The sequence below is a fragment of the Callithrix jacchus genome, chromosome 12 (genome assembly GCF_049354715.1).
Source record: "Callithrix jacchus isolate 240 chromosome 12, calJac240_pri, whole genome shotgun sequence".
NCBI lineage: Eukaryota > Metazoa > Chordata > Mammalia > Primates > Cebidae > Callithrix > Callithrix jacchus.
Window position 1 is genome coordinate 14,296,970 of NC_133513.1, and position 14,335 is coordinate 14,311,304.

At 50.2% G+C, this 14,335-nt stretch overlaps 1 protein-coding gene across 2 annotated transcripts in view; it reads left to right on the forward strand.

Annotated features, from left to right (window-relative positions):
- PLA2G10 (phospholipase A2 group X) overlaps positions 1 to 14,335 on the forward strand; it is a 48,805-nt gene that overhangs the window by 29,220 nt on the left and 5,250 nt on the right. Inside the window, exons 1-3 of one of the 2 annotated variants that reach the window (XM_054242611.2) lie at positions 564 to 702; positions 5,386 to 5,536; positions 8,572 to 8,678. In XM_054242611.2, the coding sequence (XP_054098586.2) occupies positions 603 to 702; positions 5,386 to 5,536; positions 8,572 to 8,678 (358 nt within the window). In that variant the 5' untranslated portion in view covers positions 564 to 602. Of the gene's footprint in view, positions 1 to 563; positions 703 to 5,385; positions 5,537 to 8,571; positions 8,679 to 14,335 lie in introns of those variants that run through there. The other variant, XM_054242612.2, reaches the window with a different exon arrangement.

Consider the following 14,335-nt stretch of genomic DNA (forward strand, 5'->3'; position numbering starts at 1 on the left):
ACCATGTTGGCCAGGCTGGTCTCGAACTCCTGATCTCAGGTGATCCACCTGCCTCAGCCTCCCAAAGTGCTAGGATTACAGGCATGAGTCACCACGTCCAGCTTAATTTTGTATTTTTAGTAGAGATGGGGTTTCTCCATGTTGGTCAGGCTGGTGTCGAACTCTCGACCTCACGTGATCCACCTGCCTAGGCCTCCTAAAGTGCTGAGATGTGTGATTCACCGCACTGGCCAAATAAAATGTTGAAGTAAATTCAGGACTCCTCCTCCTCCAAGTCTTCTGCTCCCTTTGGGTGCCCAGGTGGGGGAATAATAACATCAAAGAAGCCCCTTTTGCTCCCTTACTCCGAAGAGACGTCCTGGGGCCTGACTCCTGGTCCTGTCCCTAGCACCCTGGTGGCCTCTCGAGCCCCTTCAGTGACCAAGATGCAGAGATCAGGGCGCTTTTGCGCCGCCCCACGTGCCCGCCCCTAGCTGGCTCCGCCCGGGCCCGGAGGGAAGGTGAGGTGGGGGCAGGGCCGGGCGCGGCGGCCAGGATGGGGATTGGCCTGGCTTGGTGCCTCCAGTGGCCCGGTAGCGCTGTCCCACACCTGCCACCCTGCGATGGGGCCGCTACCTGTGTGCCTGCCAATCATGCTCTTCCTGCTGCTGCCGTCGCTGCTGCTGCTGCTGCTGCTGGGACCTGGCCCCAGGTCCAACGAGGGTGAGTGAGGAAGGGGCTTTCCCTGCACTCCGGAGTTCCGGGGGCTCCTCCTGCCCTCCCTAGGAACCCAGCAGCCCTGCCTCCCGGTCCTTCCCCAAGTCCCAGGATCCCTACAGCCCCCAGCTCGCTCTTCTAATGCTCACCCACACTCTGCGCCTCAGCCCTCTGCAGGGTCCAACTCACCCCTCTCAGGGACTCAGAACCAGTCCACCTCTTCCCCAGGGGAGCAGAGTTCTGTCCTGGCCCTCTCACCACAACTGGCTGTGACCCTCTCCAGCAGCCCAGAAGCCTCCTGGTTGTTCTTATCTGGGGTCCCCTAACTTATCCTTCACTCCACCTGCTCCTGAGGTCTGAGATACCAGAGGGTGGGAGGAGCAGGGGCAGAAAGGGCCTGGCTTGGGGATGGGAGAAAAACGTATTGTCCCCCTATACAACAAATCCCTGTGAACCGCCCCCAAAAGAGAACATATTGTCCCATCTCACTATCCATCCTTTGGGGTCACCGTAGAGAGGTCCCCTGGGTGACTGCCCCTTTCTGGGGTGCAAGATACATGCACCCACAGAGGAATAGGCAGACACCACCTGCGCAGATGCACAGACACAGGACCAGCCCCCAGACTCACCTGGGCACTCAGCTGTGCAGCTCACGGTGTGGGGCTCCCACAGGCAAAAATACTGAGATATCTCGAGGGTGACACAGGCACACACAGCTCAAGGACACCCAAGACAGCACTCAGGACAAATTCAGATGCTCAGTGGACACATACACGCACAGACACACATATGTGTACATAGACCCTGGGGCTCACAGGATGCCCAGACGGCCCTGGCACTCCCCAAGAGGCTGCAGCGGGCAGACAGGGCAAACAGACCCCAACATGACCTGCCCCACCTATGTTGGCACAGTGGGAGTGTTTTCCTGGGTTATAAGCACAGTGCTTGGTGCCCGCCCCATGCCTGGAACCCTCCCTCTGAAGGGCTGTTGCTAGGGCTCTGAGATACCAGAGAGTGATCAGGGAGGGTGGCAGGGGAACCTCTGAGGACAGCTTCGGGGTGTGGTGTTGGGACTGGGACATTGTCACAGGTGCTCAGGGTAGGCATGTTCCCCAGGGTTTGGTGGAGTTACAGGTCAAGGGACTGTTTCTGGAAGCTCAGTGTGTGCCAGGGCAGCTGAATTCAGAGATCAGCTTTTTTTTTTTTTTTTTTTTTGAGAGGGAATCTTGGTGTCCCCCAGGCTGGAGTACAGTGGCACGATCTCAGCTTACTGCAACTTCCATCTCCTGGGTTCAAGAGATTCTCCTGGCTGGACTCTGTGGCTCGCGCCTGTAATCCCAGCTCTTAGGGAGGCAGAGGCCGGAGGATAGCTTGAGCCCAGGAGTTAGAGACCTGCCTGGGCAATATAGCGAGACCCCGTTCTCCAAAAAAAAAAAAAAAGAGATTCTCCTGCCTCAGCCTCCCAAGTAGCTGGGACTACACCATGCCCGGCTAATTTTTTTTTTTGAGACGGAGTGCACTGCCGTAATCTCGGCTCACTGCAACTTCCACCTCCCGGGTTCAACCAATTCTCTGCCTCAGCTTCCCCAAGTAGCTAGGATTACAGGCACGCACCACTATGCCTGGCTAAGTTTTGTATTTTTAGTAGAGATGGGGTTTTACCATCATGGCCAGACTAGTCTTGAACTCCTGACCTCACGTGATCCACCTGCCTCAGCCTCTCAAAGTGCTGGGATTACAGATGTAAGCCACCGTGCTTGGGCAGAGATCTGCTCTGGAAGACCCCTCAGGCTGAGGGCACTGCCACAAGCAGACAGTATGGAGAGGGTCCCTGTGGCCACCTGGCGGGCAACATGGATTCTGCAGGGAGGTGGTCTGGGAGGAGGGTGAGGATGGGGTGAGGGCATTTGAGCAGCAGAGTGTCTGCATGACCAGGCACAACTGGAGGGACAGTAAATTACTCTTGCTGTGTGAGAGTATGAGGGAGCAGTGGGAGGGGCTGATTACCCCTGGGTCTTGGAGGTCTTGGGGTGCCTTGAGACCCCTGAGCTTTATCCAGACTCTTGGGAGCCATGGGAGGTTTGAGATAGAGGTGTGGGCTGCTGGGAGAGTAAGGACTCATTATCCAGAGAGGAAGGCGAAGCTTGAACTCCAAATTCGTTTTTACATTTTCTTCCTGTTTGATTCATCTTCGTCCATCCCTCCACATAAATATGCTACTTTTTCCACTGATAAAAAGACAAAATTGGTCGGGTACAGTGGCTCACACTTAAAATCCCAGCCCTTTGGGAGGCCGAGGCAGGCAGATGAGGAAGTCAGGAGTTCGAGACCAGCCTGGCCAATATGATGAAACCCCGTTTCTGCTAAAAAATACAAAAATTAGCCAGGCATAGTGGTGCACACCTGTAGTCCCAGCTACTCAGGAGGCTGAGGCGGGAGAATTGCTTGAACCTGGAGGTGGAGGTTGCAGTGAGCCGAGACTCTGCCACTGCACTTCAACCTGGGCAACACAATGAAACTCTGAGTCAAAAAAAAAAAAAAAAGACAAAATTGAATTTAAATTTGGCCTGGACTTCTCAAAAAAGTCAGTACGATGAAAACATGATTAAACAGAAACGAGACTGGGCGCGGCAGCTCACGCCTGGAACCCCGGCATCTCGGGAAGCCAAGGCAGGAGAATCACTTGAGGACAGGAGTTTGTGACCAGCCTGGACAACATAGTGAGACCCCATTTCTACTAAAAGTTTAAAAATTAGCCGGGCATGATAGTGCATGCCTGTACATCTGGAGGCTGAGGCAGGGGGATCACTTGAGTCCAGGATTTGGAGGCTGCAGTGAGGTACGATTGTGCCACTGTACTCCAGTGTGGGTGACAGAGTGAGATTCTGTCTCAAAAAAAAAAAAAAAAAAAAGACAAGATGATCAGGCCGAGAGGGGTAGCTCATGCCTATAATCCCAGCACTTTGGGAGGCCAAGGCAGGTGGATCATCTGAGGTCAGGAGTTCAAGACCATCCTGGCCAACATGGGGAAACCCTATCTCTACTAAAAATACAAAAATCAGCTTGGTGTGGTGGTGTGTGCCTGTAATCCCAGCTCCTCAGGAGGCTGAGGCAGGAGAATCGCTTGAACCCGGGAGGCAGAGGTTGCAGTGAGCCGAGATTGCACCACTGTACTCCAGCCTGGGCAACATGAGCAAAACTCCTTCTCAAAAAAAAAAGATCAAACACAATGCATCAAGCTCCTGGAGTTGTACAGAACAGATATGCAGGAAGCAGGCAGGCCTGGGTGTGAGTTTGTGCTCTATTGCTGGTGACAATCGGCTCTTTCAACCCGAAAGGTGACCTCCCCCTGCTGTTACTGTGTGAGGAGGAAGGAGCACTGGTTTGCAAGTCGGAAGCCTGGGCAGGAGCCTCTGCTCAGGAGTCATCCTTCCTGGCTGGCCTCCTTTCCCACCTGTCCAGTGCAGGGGTTCCAGTCACATGCATTGGGAACCATTATGTGTCCAAGCTGTGCCAGGATCTGGAAAAATGGCTGGGCTCAGGCCAAGGGTCCTTCCTGTCTGGGCAGTGAAAATAAAAGGAGATGCCAAGGGCCCTGAGCCTGAGTCTGGAGGGCCAGTCATGGGCACAGGGCAGTCCCAGGGCTTGGGAAGCTACCACAGAGGAGCCCACCTTGGTGACAGACACCTGTAGGAGCATCCCTGACACCCAGTGCCCAACACAGCCAACTGGACAAACATTTCATGCACGACTCTTTTCTTTTCCTTCATGGCTACCCTGAAGACATTGATTATAATAGTTACACTTTTTTCTTTTTTTCAGTCTTGCTCTGTCATCGAGGCTGGAGTGCTGTGGCACAATCTTGGCTCACTGCAAACTCCACCTCCCAGATTCAGGCCACTCTCCTGCCTCAGCCTCCTGGGTAGCTGGGCTTACAAGCAGGCGCCACTGTGCTCAGCTAATTTTTGTATTTTTACTGGAGATGGGGTTTCACAATGTTGGCCATGCTGGTCTTGAACTTCTGATCTCTGGTGATCTGCCCTTCTTGGCTTCCCAAAGTGCTGGGATTACACGCGTGAGCCACCTCGCCCAGCGGGATTATGATAGTTAGCCTTTTTACATGCCGGGGGCTTTATACTCATTATCTCATTTCTTTTTTTCTTTTTCTGTTTTTCTTTTTTTCAAAATGGAGTTTCACTCTTATAGTCCAGGATGGAGTCCAATGGCGCTATCTCGGCTCACTGCAAACTCCGTCTCCTGGGTTCAAGCCATTCTCCTGCCTCAGGAGAGTAGCTGGGATTACAGCTGCCTGCCCCTACACCCAGCTAATTTTTTAATTTTTAGTAGAGATGGGGTTTCATCATGTTGGCCAGGCTGGTCTCAAACTCCGACCTCAGGTGATCCGCCCGCCTTGGCCTCTCAAAGCGCTGGGATTACAGGCATGCGCCACTGCGCCTGGCTCATTATCTCATTTCATTTTTTGAGCTGAAGTGCGCTTATCCTCCATTTCACAGATGAGGAAACCAAGGCCCAGAGAAGGTAGGAATTTGTCCAAGATCACACAGCTAGGAAGTAGGATTGAAACCCAGAAAGCCAGGCTGTAACATCTAGGCTTTTCTCAGGCTAATGCCCTTCCCCGGGGTCTGGGAAGCCCTGACCTGCAGCCTCTCACCTTTGTTTACTCCCCAGCCTCCAGGAAGTCACATGTGCACCGGCGTGGGATCCTGGAACTGGCAGGAACTGTGGGTTGCGTTGGCTCCCGAACCCCCCTGGCCTATATGAAATACGGTTGCTATTGTGGCCTGGGAGGTGGTGGCCAGCCCCGCGATGCCATTGACTGGTAAGTGCAGGCCTGGGCCCAGGCTACAAAGTCCCCTACTCCCGGGTAGTCAAGGCTTGTGAGGAAATACCCAAAACTGAAGCTGGGATTTGGTCCAGGGAGATCCCAGTATGTGGTACTACTTTGCAGGCAGGCAGAGGCCTCTTGGATAACATGGCCAGTGAGGCCAGATCTTGGCACCAGCTGTTCCTTACCCTGGCCATGGGCTGATTATGTTGCCCTAAAAAATTGGCCAGGAGCGGTGGCTCATTCCTGCAATCCCAGCATTTTGGAAGGCTGAGGCAGGCAGATCACTTGAGGTCAGGAGTTCGAGACCAGCCTGGCCGACACGGTGAAACCCCATCTCTACTAAAAATGTGAAACAGCTTCATGTGGTGGTGGGCGCCTATAATTCCAGCTATTTGGGAGACTGAGGCAAGAGAATTGCTTGTACCTCGGAGGTGGAGTTTGCAGTGAGCCAAGATCGAACGACTATATTCCAGCCTGGGTGACAGTGGGAGACCCTGTCTTAAAATAAAATAATAATAATAGTATAAAGTGACCAGGTGTGGTGACTCACAAATGTAATCCCACTACTTTGGGACATCGAGGCAGGATGATCAACATAGGGAGACCCTGTCTCTATATTAAACACACACACACACACACACACACACAGAAGCAACCAGACTAATTATGCACTAGGAACTGCTCTGGGAATCTCTTTGAGTCCTCATAACAATCCCATTTCACAGATGAAGAAACCAAGGCCCAGAAATATTAAGTAACTTGGCCGGCTGCAGTGGTTTACCCCTGTAATCCCAGCACTTTGGGAGGTCGAGGTGGGCAGTTCATGATGTCAGAAGTTCCAGACCAGCCAGGCCAACATGGCAAAACCTTCATCTCTAGTAAAAATACAACAATTAGCCAGGCATGGTGGCAGACACCTGTAATCCCAGCTACTCAGGAGGCTGAGACAGGAGAACTGCTTGAACCAGGGAAGTGGAGGTTGCCGTGAGCCAAGTTTGCGCCACTGCACTGCAGCCTGGGTAACAGAGCAAGACTTGGCGGGTGGTGGGGGGGCGGGGTGGTAAAAAAAAAGAAAGAAAGAAATATTAAGTGACTTGTCTGGGGCCACAGAGTTAGCAAGATGTGGGAGCTGGGATTTGAACCCATGCAGTCTGTTTGGATTCATGCCCGCAGCCTCTGCACTCTGGCTACTGTATGAGAAATGCCTGCTCTGTCCAAGGTTGTGGAAGGAGATCTCTCCATGACTTCCCCTCATTTGCCCCCTGGGCTATTCTTAAAGATGGGCATGACAGTTATGCCCATTTTAAAGGTGGGGCCCTGAAGCTCAGAAGGGAACAGCCACTCACCCATTTCCACAAAGCTACAGTTAGTTAGCAGAGGGCGGAATTCAGCTGCCTCTCCCCTAGCTTGAAGGCTGCGATTGACACAGAGGTCTTTTTGTTGTTGTTTGTTTCTTATTTATTTACTTTTTTCTTTTTCTTTTTTTTAGCAGGATGTTTAGACACATTTATTTATTTGTTTGTTTATTTTTTAGATGGAGTCTTGCTCTGTCGCCAGGCTGGAGTGCAGTGGCACAATCTCGGGTCACTGCAACCTCTTCCTTCTGGATTCAAGCAATTCTCTTGCCTCAGCCTCTCCAGTAGCTGGGATTACAGGCGCTTGCCACCATGCCTGGTTAATTTTTATATTTTTAGTAGAGACAGGTTTTTACCATGTTGACCAGGCTGGCCTTGATCTCTTGACCTCATGATCTGCCAGCCTTGGCCTCCCAAAGTGCTGGGATTACAGGTGGGAGCCACCGTACCCTGCCTCTAAGGAGGGTTTCATTATATACCTGCCCAGAAGGGAGGGAATCTGATTTGATGAGAGGGTATAGCCTGGTGAGGCTGGATGACCTACAGAGGCAGGGGCTTCTGCTGGGCTGAGACCTAAGGGACAAAGAACAGACACGGAGTTACCCCAAGCAGAGGGTAAAGTGTGGGCAAAGTCAATAAATGGCAGGGCTTGGATTCAAGCCTGGCTTGGGACCAGGCTGGGGCACAGCCAGGGAGGCAGGACGGGGCATGGTGAGGCCAATCAAATCATTACCCAGGATGGGGATTTTCAGGGAAACAGCTTAGACAAGGCCAGGCATACAGTGCCTCCTACCTGTAACCCCAGCACTTTGGGAGGCTGAGGTAGAAGGACTGCTTGAGTTTGGCAGTTCAAGACCAGCCTGGGCAACATAGTGAGACCTTGTATCTAGAAAAATTTTTTTAAAAAGGAGTTTGTGTTCCTGTAGTAGTAACTACTTGGGAGGCTAAGGCAACAGTATCACTTGAGCCCAGGAGTTCAAGGCTAAAGTGAGCTATGATTGAGCCACTGCACTCCAGCCTGAGTAACAGAGAGAGACCCTACCTCAAAGGAAATACAAATTTAAAAAAAAGCCAGGCATGGTGGCATTTGCCTGTAGTCTCAGCTACTTGAAACCTTGAGGTGGGAGAATCACTTGAGCCCAGGAGTTCAAGGCTGCGGTGAGCTATGATTGTGTCACTGCACTCCAGCCTGGGCGACGGAGCAAGACCCTGTCTTAAAAAAAAGAAGAAAGAAAGAAAAAAAGCTTAGATGCCAGGTGCAGTGGTTCACACCTGTAATCCCATCAGTTTGGGAGGCCAAGGCGAGCGGATCATGAGGTCAGGAGTTCAAGACCAGCCTGGCCAACATAATGAAACCCCATCTCTACTAAAAATAGAAAAAAAAATTAGCCAGGTGTGGTGGTAGTCACCTGTAATCTCAGCTACTCAGGAGGCTGAGGCAGGAGAATTGCTTGAACCTGGGAGACAGAGGTTGCAGTGAGCAAAGATCGTACCACTGCACTCCAGCCTGGGCAACAGTGTGAGACTCTGTCTCAAAAAAAAAAAAAAAAAAGCTAAGATCAGAGGATGCTGTGCCTCCCTGGGGGGTCTTCAATCACCTATGGTCCTGGCAAGGGAGGAGAGCCAGGAGAGCTTCACCCACCTGCTGTCCTGCCCATGTGACATCTGCAGGTGCTGCCATCACCACGACTGTTGCTATGCTCGAGCTGAGGAGGCCGGCTGCAGCCCCAAGACAGAGCGCTACTCCTGGCAGTGCATCAATCAGACCGTCGTGTGCGGTGAGTCCCCAGCCCCACCATGCCACCCACCCCTAGTGTCCACCGGACATCCTGGCACAGCCTGATGACTTCCATGCCCTTGTTGCAATAACCACTGCTTCCAACTCTGTGTAGACCACCGTTGGGTATATCTAATTAAGTGATATTTATTTTGTTTTATTTGTTTTGAGATGGAGTTTCGCTCTTGTTGGCCAGGCTGGAGTGCAATGGCATAATCTCAGCTCACCACAATCCTCCACCTTCCAGGTTCAAGCAAATCTCCTGCCTCAGCCTCCTGAGTAGTTGGGATTACAGGCATGCAACACCACGCCTGGTTTATTTTGTATTTTCAGTAGAGAAGGGGTTTCTCCATGTTGGTCAGGCTGGTCTTGAACTCCCAACCTCAGGTGACCTGGCAGCCTTGGCCTCCCAAAGTGCTGCAATTACAGGCACAAGCCACCACGCCCCGCCTATTTTATTTTATTTTATTTTATTTTTTGAGTCAGTCCAGTTCTGTCACCCAGGCTAGAGTGCAGTGGCGTGACATTGGCTCACTACAACCTCTGCCTCCCAGGTTCAAGTGATTCTTGTGAATCAGCCTTCCGAGGAGCTCGGACTACACGCGTGCACCACCACAGCTGGCTGTGTGTGGTGTGTGTGTGTGTGTGTGTGTGTGTGTGTGTAGTAGAAGAGATGGAGTTTCGCCATGTTGGCCAGGCTGGTTTCTAACTCCTGACTACAGGTAATCCACCCACCTCAGCCTCCCAAAGTGCTGGGATTACAGACATGAGCCACTGCACCTGACCTAATTTTTGTACTTTTTTCAGTAGAGATGGGGTTTCATCATGTTGGCCAGGCTGGTCTCAAACTCCCTGCCTCAACTGATGTGCTCACCTCAGCTTCCCAAAGTGCTGGGATTAGAGGTGTGAGCCATAGTGTCCAGCACTAATGTGAGTGAGGTTTAACCCTGAGCACTTGAAAAAGAAAACCCTGAAGAAACCTATTTGTTTGATGTCTGGACAACAAGGAAGAAGATAGACATGACATCAGATAATAACCAACCTAATGTTCATCAGAAGGGGGCTGGGGGCAGGACCAGTAGGAGGGTCACTTGAGACCAGAAAGGCATCTTTACAAAAACCTTACAGAATTTTTTTTTGAGACAGTCTCGCTCTGTCCCCCAGGCTGGAGTGCAGTGGCGCTATCTTGGCTCACTGCAACCTCCACCTCCTGGGTTTAAGTGATTCTCTTGCTTCAGCCTCCCAAATAGTTGGGATTATAGGCGCCTGCCACCAGGCCTGGCTAATTTTTGTATTTTTAGTATAGACGGAGTTTCACCATGTTGGCTAGGCTGGTCTCAAACTCCTGACCTCAGGTGAGCCACCCCACTTGGCCTCCCAAAGTGCTGGGATTACAGGTGTGAGCCACCACACCCGGTGGTTGTATTTATTTTTAATATTCCATTTTGGGCCTGTCTCAGCCTCCTGTCTCAACCTCCCAAGTAGCACAGGTGCACACCACCATGCCTGGCTAATTTTTTTTTATTTTAGTTGAGATGGGGTTTCACCATGTCGCCCAGGCTAGTCTTAAACTCCCGAGCTCAGGTAATCCACCTGGCTTGGCCTCTCAAAGTGCTAGGATTACAGGCGTGACCTACTGTGCCTGGCCTTTTTTTTTTTTTTTTTTTTTACACGAAATCGCCCTATGTCACCTAGGCTGGAGTGCAGTGGCACCATACCAGCTCACTGCAACCTCTGCCTCCTGGGTTCAAGTGATTCTCCTGCCTCAGCCTCCTGAGTAGCTAGTGCTGGGATTACAGGTGTGAGCCACCGCGCCTGGCCTGTTCATGTTGTATTAGTAGATGTGTCAGTACGCCATTAGTTTCATGGCTGAATAATATCTGCTGCATGGATAGGGCACATTTTGTTTATCCATTCATTCAATCATGTGTATTTGGGTTGTTTCCACCTTTTGGTTTATGTGAATAGTGCTGCTGTGAACACTGATGAACAAGTATTTATTTGAGTGTTTTGGAGTATGTACCTAGGAGTGGAATTGCTAGGTCAAACAGTAATCCTGTTTCACTTTTTTTTTTTTCCTAGAGACGCGGTCTTGCTCTGCCATCCAGGCTGGAGTGCAGTGACATGATCATGGCTCACTACAGCCTCAAACTCCTGGGCTCAAGCTATTCTCCTGCCTCAGCCTCCTAAGTAGCTGGGATTATAGGTGTGGGCCACGATGCTTGGCTAATTTTTTTGGTTTTTTTTTTTTTTTGAGATGAAGTCTCACTTTGTCATTCAGGCTGGAGTGCAGTGGTGCCATCACAGCTCACTACAATCTCCGCCTCCCAGGTTTAAGTGATTCTCCTGCCTTCCAAGTAGCTGCAATTACAGGTGTCCACCACCATACCTGGCTATTTTTTATTTTTATTTTTTTTTTAGATGAAGTTTCACTCTTGTTACCCAGGCTGGAGTGCAATGGCTCAATCTCAGCTCACCACAACCTCTGCCTTCTGGGTTCAAGCAATTCTCCTGCCTCAGCCTCCTGACTAGCTGGGACTACAGGTGGTCACCACCATGCCCAGCTAATTTTTGTATTTTTTGTAGAGACAGGGTTTCACCACGTTGACCAGGATGGTCTTGATCTCTTGATCTCGTGATCCACCCACCTCGGCCTCCCAAAGTGCTGGGATTATAAGCGTGAGCCACCGCGCCCGGCCTAATTTTTAATTTTTAACTTTTTTTTTGTTTTTCTGAGTCTCACTCTGTCGCCCAGGCTGGAGTGCAGTGGCGTAATCCAGCTCACTGCAACCTCTGCCTCCCGGGTTTAGGCTGTTCTCTGCCTCAGCCTTCCAAGTAGCTGGGATTATAGGAGCGTGCCACCGTGCCTGGCTAATTTTTTTAATTTTTAGTAGAGATGGAGTCTTGAACTCCTGACCTCGTGATCCACACGCCTTGGCCTCCCAAAATGCTGGGATTACAGGCATGAGCCAGCAAGCCCGGCCATATATATATATATTTTTTTTTTGAGATGGACTCTTGCTCGTTGCCCAGGCTATAGTGCAACAGTGCGGTCTGGGCTCACTGCAATTTCCAGCTCCCAGTTTCAAGCGATTCTCCTGCCTCAGCCTCCCAAGTAGCTGGAACTACAGTCACTTGCCAAAAAGCATGGCTAATTTTGTATTTTTAATAGAGATGAGGTTTCACCATGTTGGCCAGGGTGGTCTTGAACTCCTGACCTCATGATCCATCTGCCAAAATTCCGGGATTACGGGCATGCGCCACTGTGCCTGGCCTACTAGAAGTATGTTTTTAGATATGCATGGATTCTCAGCTGTATCTCCTTACTGTGGATTAGGACTTGGCAGAAGAGCAAAGCGGAATTAATATGATGATATAATATCCATTTTCAGGCCTGAAGATGCCCCAGGCATCATCTCATCCAACCCTCTCATTTAGGGTTGTGGAAACTGGCTGGGCATGGTAGCTCATACCTATAATCCCCGCACTTTGAGAGGCCAAGGTGGGAGGATAGCTTGAGTCCAGGAGTTTGAGACCAGCCTGGGCAGCATAGTGAGACCCCACCTCTACAAGACATAAATAAAGTTGGGGAGGCTCAAGGAGAGTAAGTGACTTGTTCCCAAAACTGTCTCCTTTTGTTGTGGGTGATGAGGCGGTAAAATGAGGCTTCAGTGAAAAATCTGTTGAAAATCTTTCCTTTCTCCCTTCAACTTTCATATTCTGCTTGCTCCTACCCAGGTGGAAATGATATTTATAAAATATTGGTGTGTCTGTTGGTAGAGTCAGTGCCTGTTTACAGAACTGTCCTCTCTAAACCAAAGGAAGGGAACTAAAATATCTATTATACATTTTTAGCTAAAAATAGTCTCTTATTCTGTTTGGAGATATTCTGAACATAGTTGTTTATTTAGTAACACGCTTGGCCCATTTTCCATTTATGGGCCTGACTTAAATATATTAAAAAAATTTAAACCTATAATAATATTTACTGGCAGGCCTTAATTTTAAGCTTTACCCTTGGGAGTTGTTTCTCCTTTAAAATTTTTATTCTTCTTCAAAACATGGTGCCATCGGGTTCCTGAGGTCATGGCAGTGGGGCCAGGTCTCGCCGTTGCAGGAGTCTTTGTTGCTTAGAGAGAGGAGTAGGAGGACAAGCACAGGGATTGGGTCAGGAGATCCTGGGCTGGAATCCTGGTCCATCCCTTCCCAGTTCTGTGACCTTGGATGCCTCACTTTCCTCATCTGTATAATGGGAATAACAGACCAGAGTTGCTGGGGTCATGTGAGCATGGGAGATAATGTACGGCCTTTCTTTTCTGTTTTTGTTTTTGTTTTTTTTTTTGAGATGGAGTCTCACTCTGTCACCCAGGCTGGAGTGCCGTTATCTCGGATCACTGCAACCTCCGCCTTCCCGGTTCAAGCCATTCTCCTGCCTCAGCCTTCCGAGTAGCTGGGACTACAGGTGCCTGCCACCACCCCTGGCTAATTTTTGTTTTTTATTTTTAGGAGAGACGAGGTTTCACCATGTTGGCCAGGATGGTCTTGATCTCATGACCTTGTGATCTGCCTGCCTTGGCCTCCCAAAGTACTGGGATTACAGATGTGAGCCATAGCGCCTGGCTATTTATTTATTTATTGGAGATGGAGTCTCACTCTCTCACCCAGGCTGGAGTGCAGTGGCATGATCTTGACTCACTACAACCTCTGCCTCCCGGTTCAAGCGATTCTCCTGCCTCAGCCTCCCGAGTAGCTGGAATTACAGGTACAGGCTACCATACCCTGCTAATTTTTGTATTTTTAGTAGAGATGGGGTTTCACCATGTTGGCCAGGCTGGTCTTGAACACCTGACCTCAAATGATCTGCCTGCCTCGGCCTTCCAAAGTGCTGGGATTACAGGCAAGAGCCACTGTGCCCAGACTTCCTTGTTAAGGCAAGGTCTCACTCTGCCACCTAGGGTGGAACGCAGTGGCATGATCACGGCTCACTGCAGCCTGGGCCTCCTGAGCGCAACTGATCCTCCCACCTCAGCCTCCCAAGTAGCTAGAACTACAGGCGTGCGCCACCATGCCAGGATCTCACTATGTTGCCTAGACTGGTCTCAAATTTCTGGGCTCAAGTGATGCTTCTGTCTTGGCCTCTCAAAGTGTTGGGATTACAGGTGGGAGCCATCATGCCCAGCCAATCATATTTTCACAGTTCATCCATGTTGTAGCAGGTACAGTCATTCACCTGCTTTATGTTTCAACTCAATATGACCTCTTATGTTTGGCTCTGTTCACCCAACATTGTATTTCTTTCTTTTTTCTTTTTCTGTTCTTTCTTTCTTTCTTTCTTTCTTTCTTTCTTTCTTTCTTTCTTTCTTTCTTTCTTTCTTTCTTTCTTTCTTTTTTTTTAGACAGAGTCTTTCTCTATCACTAGGTGCCAGGCCAGAGTGCAGTGGCACAATCTCGGCTTATTGCAACCTCTGTCCCCAGGTTCAAGTGATTCTCCTGCCTCAGCCTCCCGAGTAGCTGGGATTACAGGCACATGCCACCATGAGCGGCTAATTTTGTATTTCTAGTAGAGATGGGGTTTCACCACGTTGGCCAGGATGGTCTCGATCTCTTGACCTTCTGATCCACTCACCTCGGCGTTGAGGTCCAGCTTCACTCAAGTTG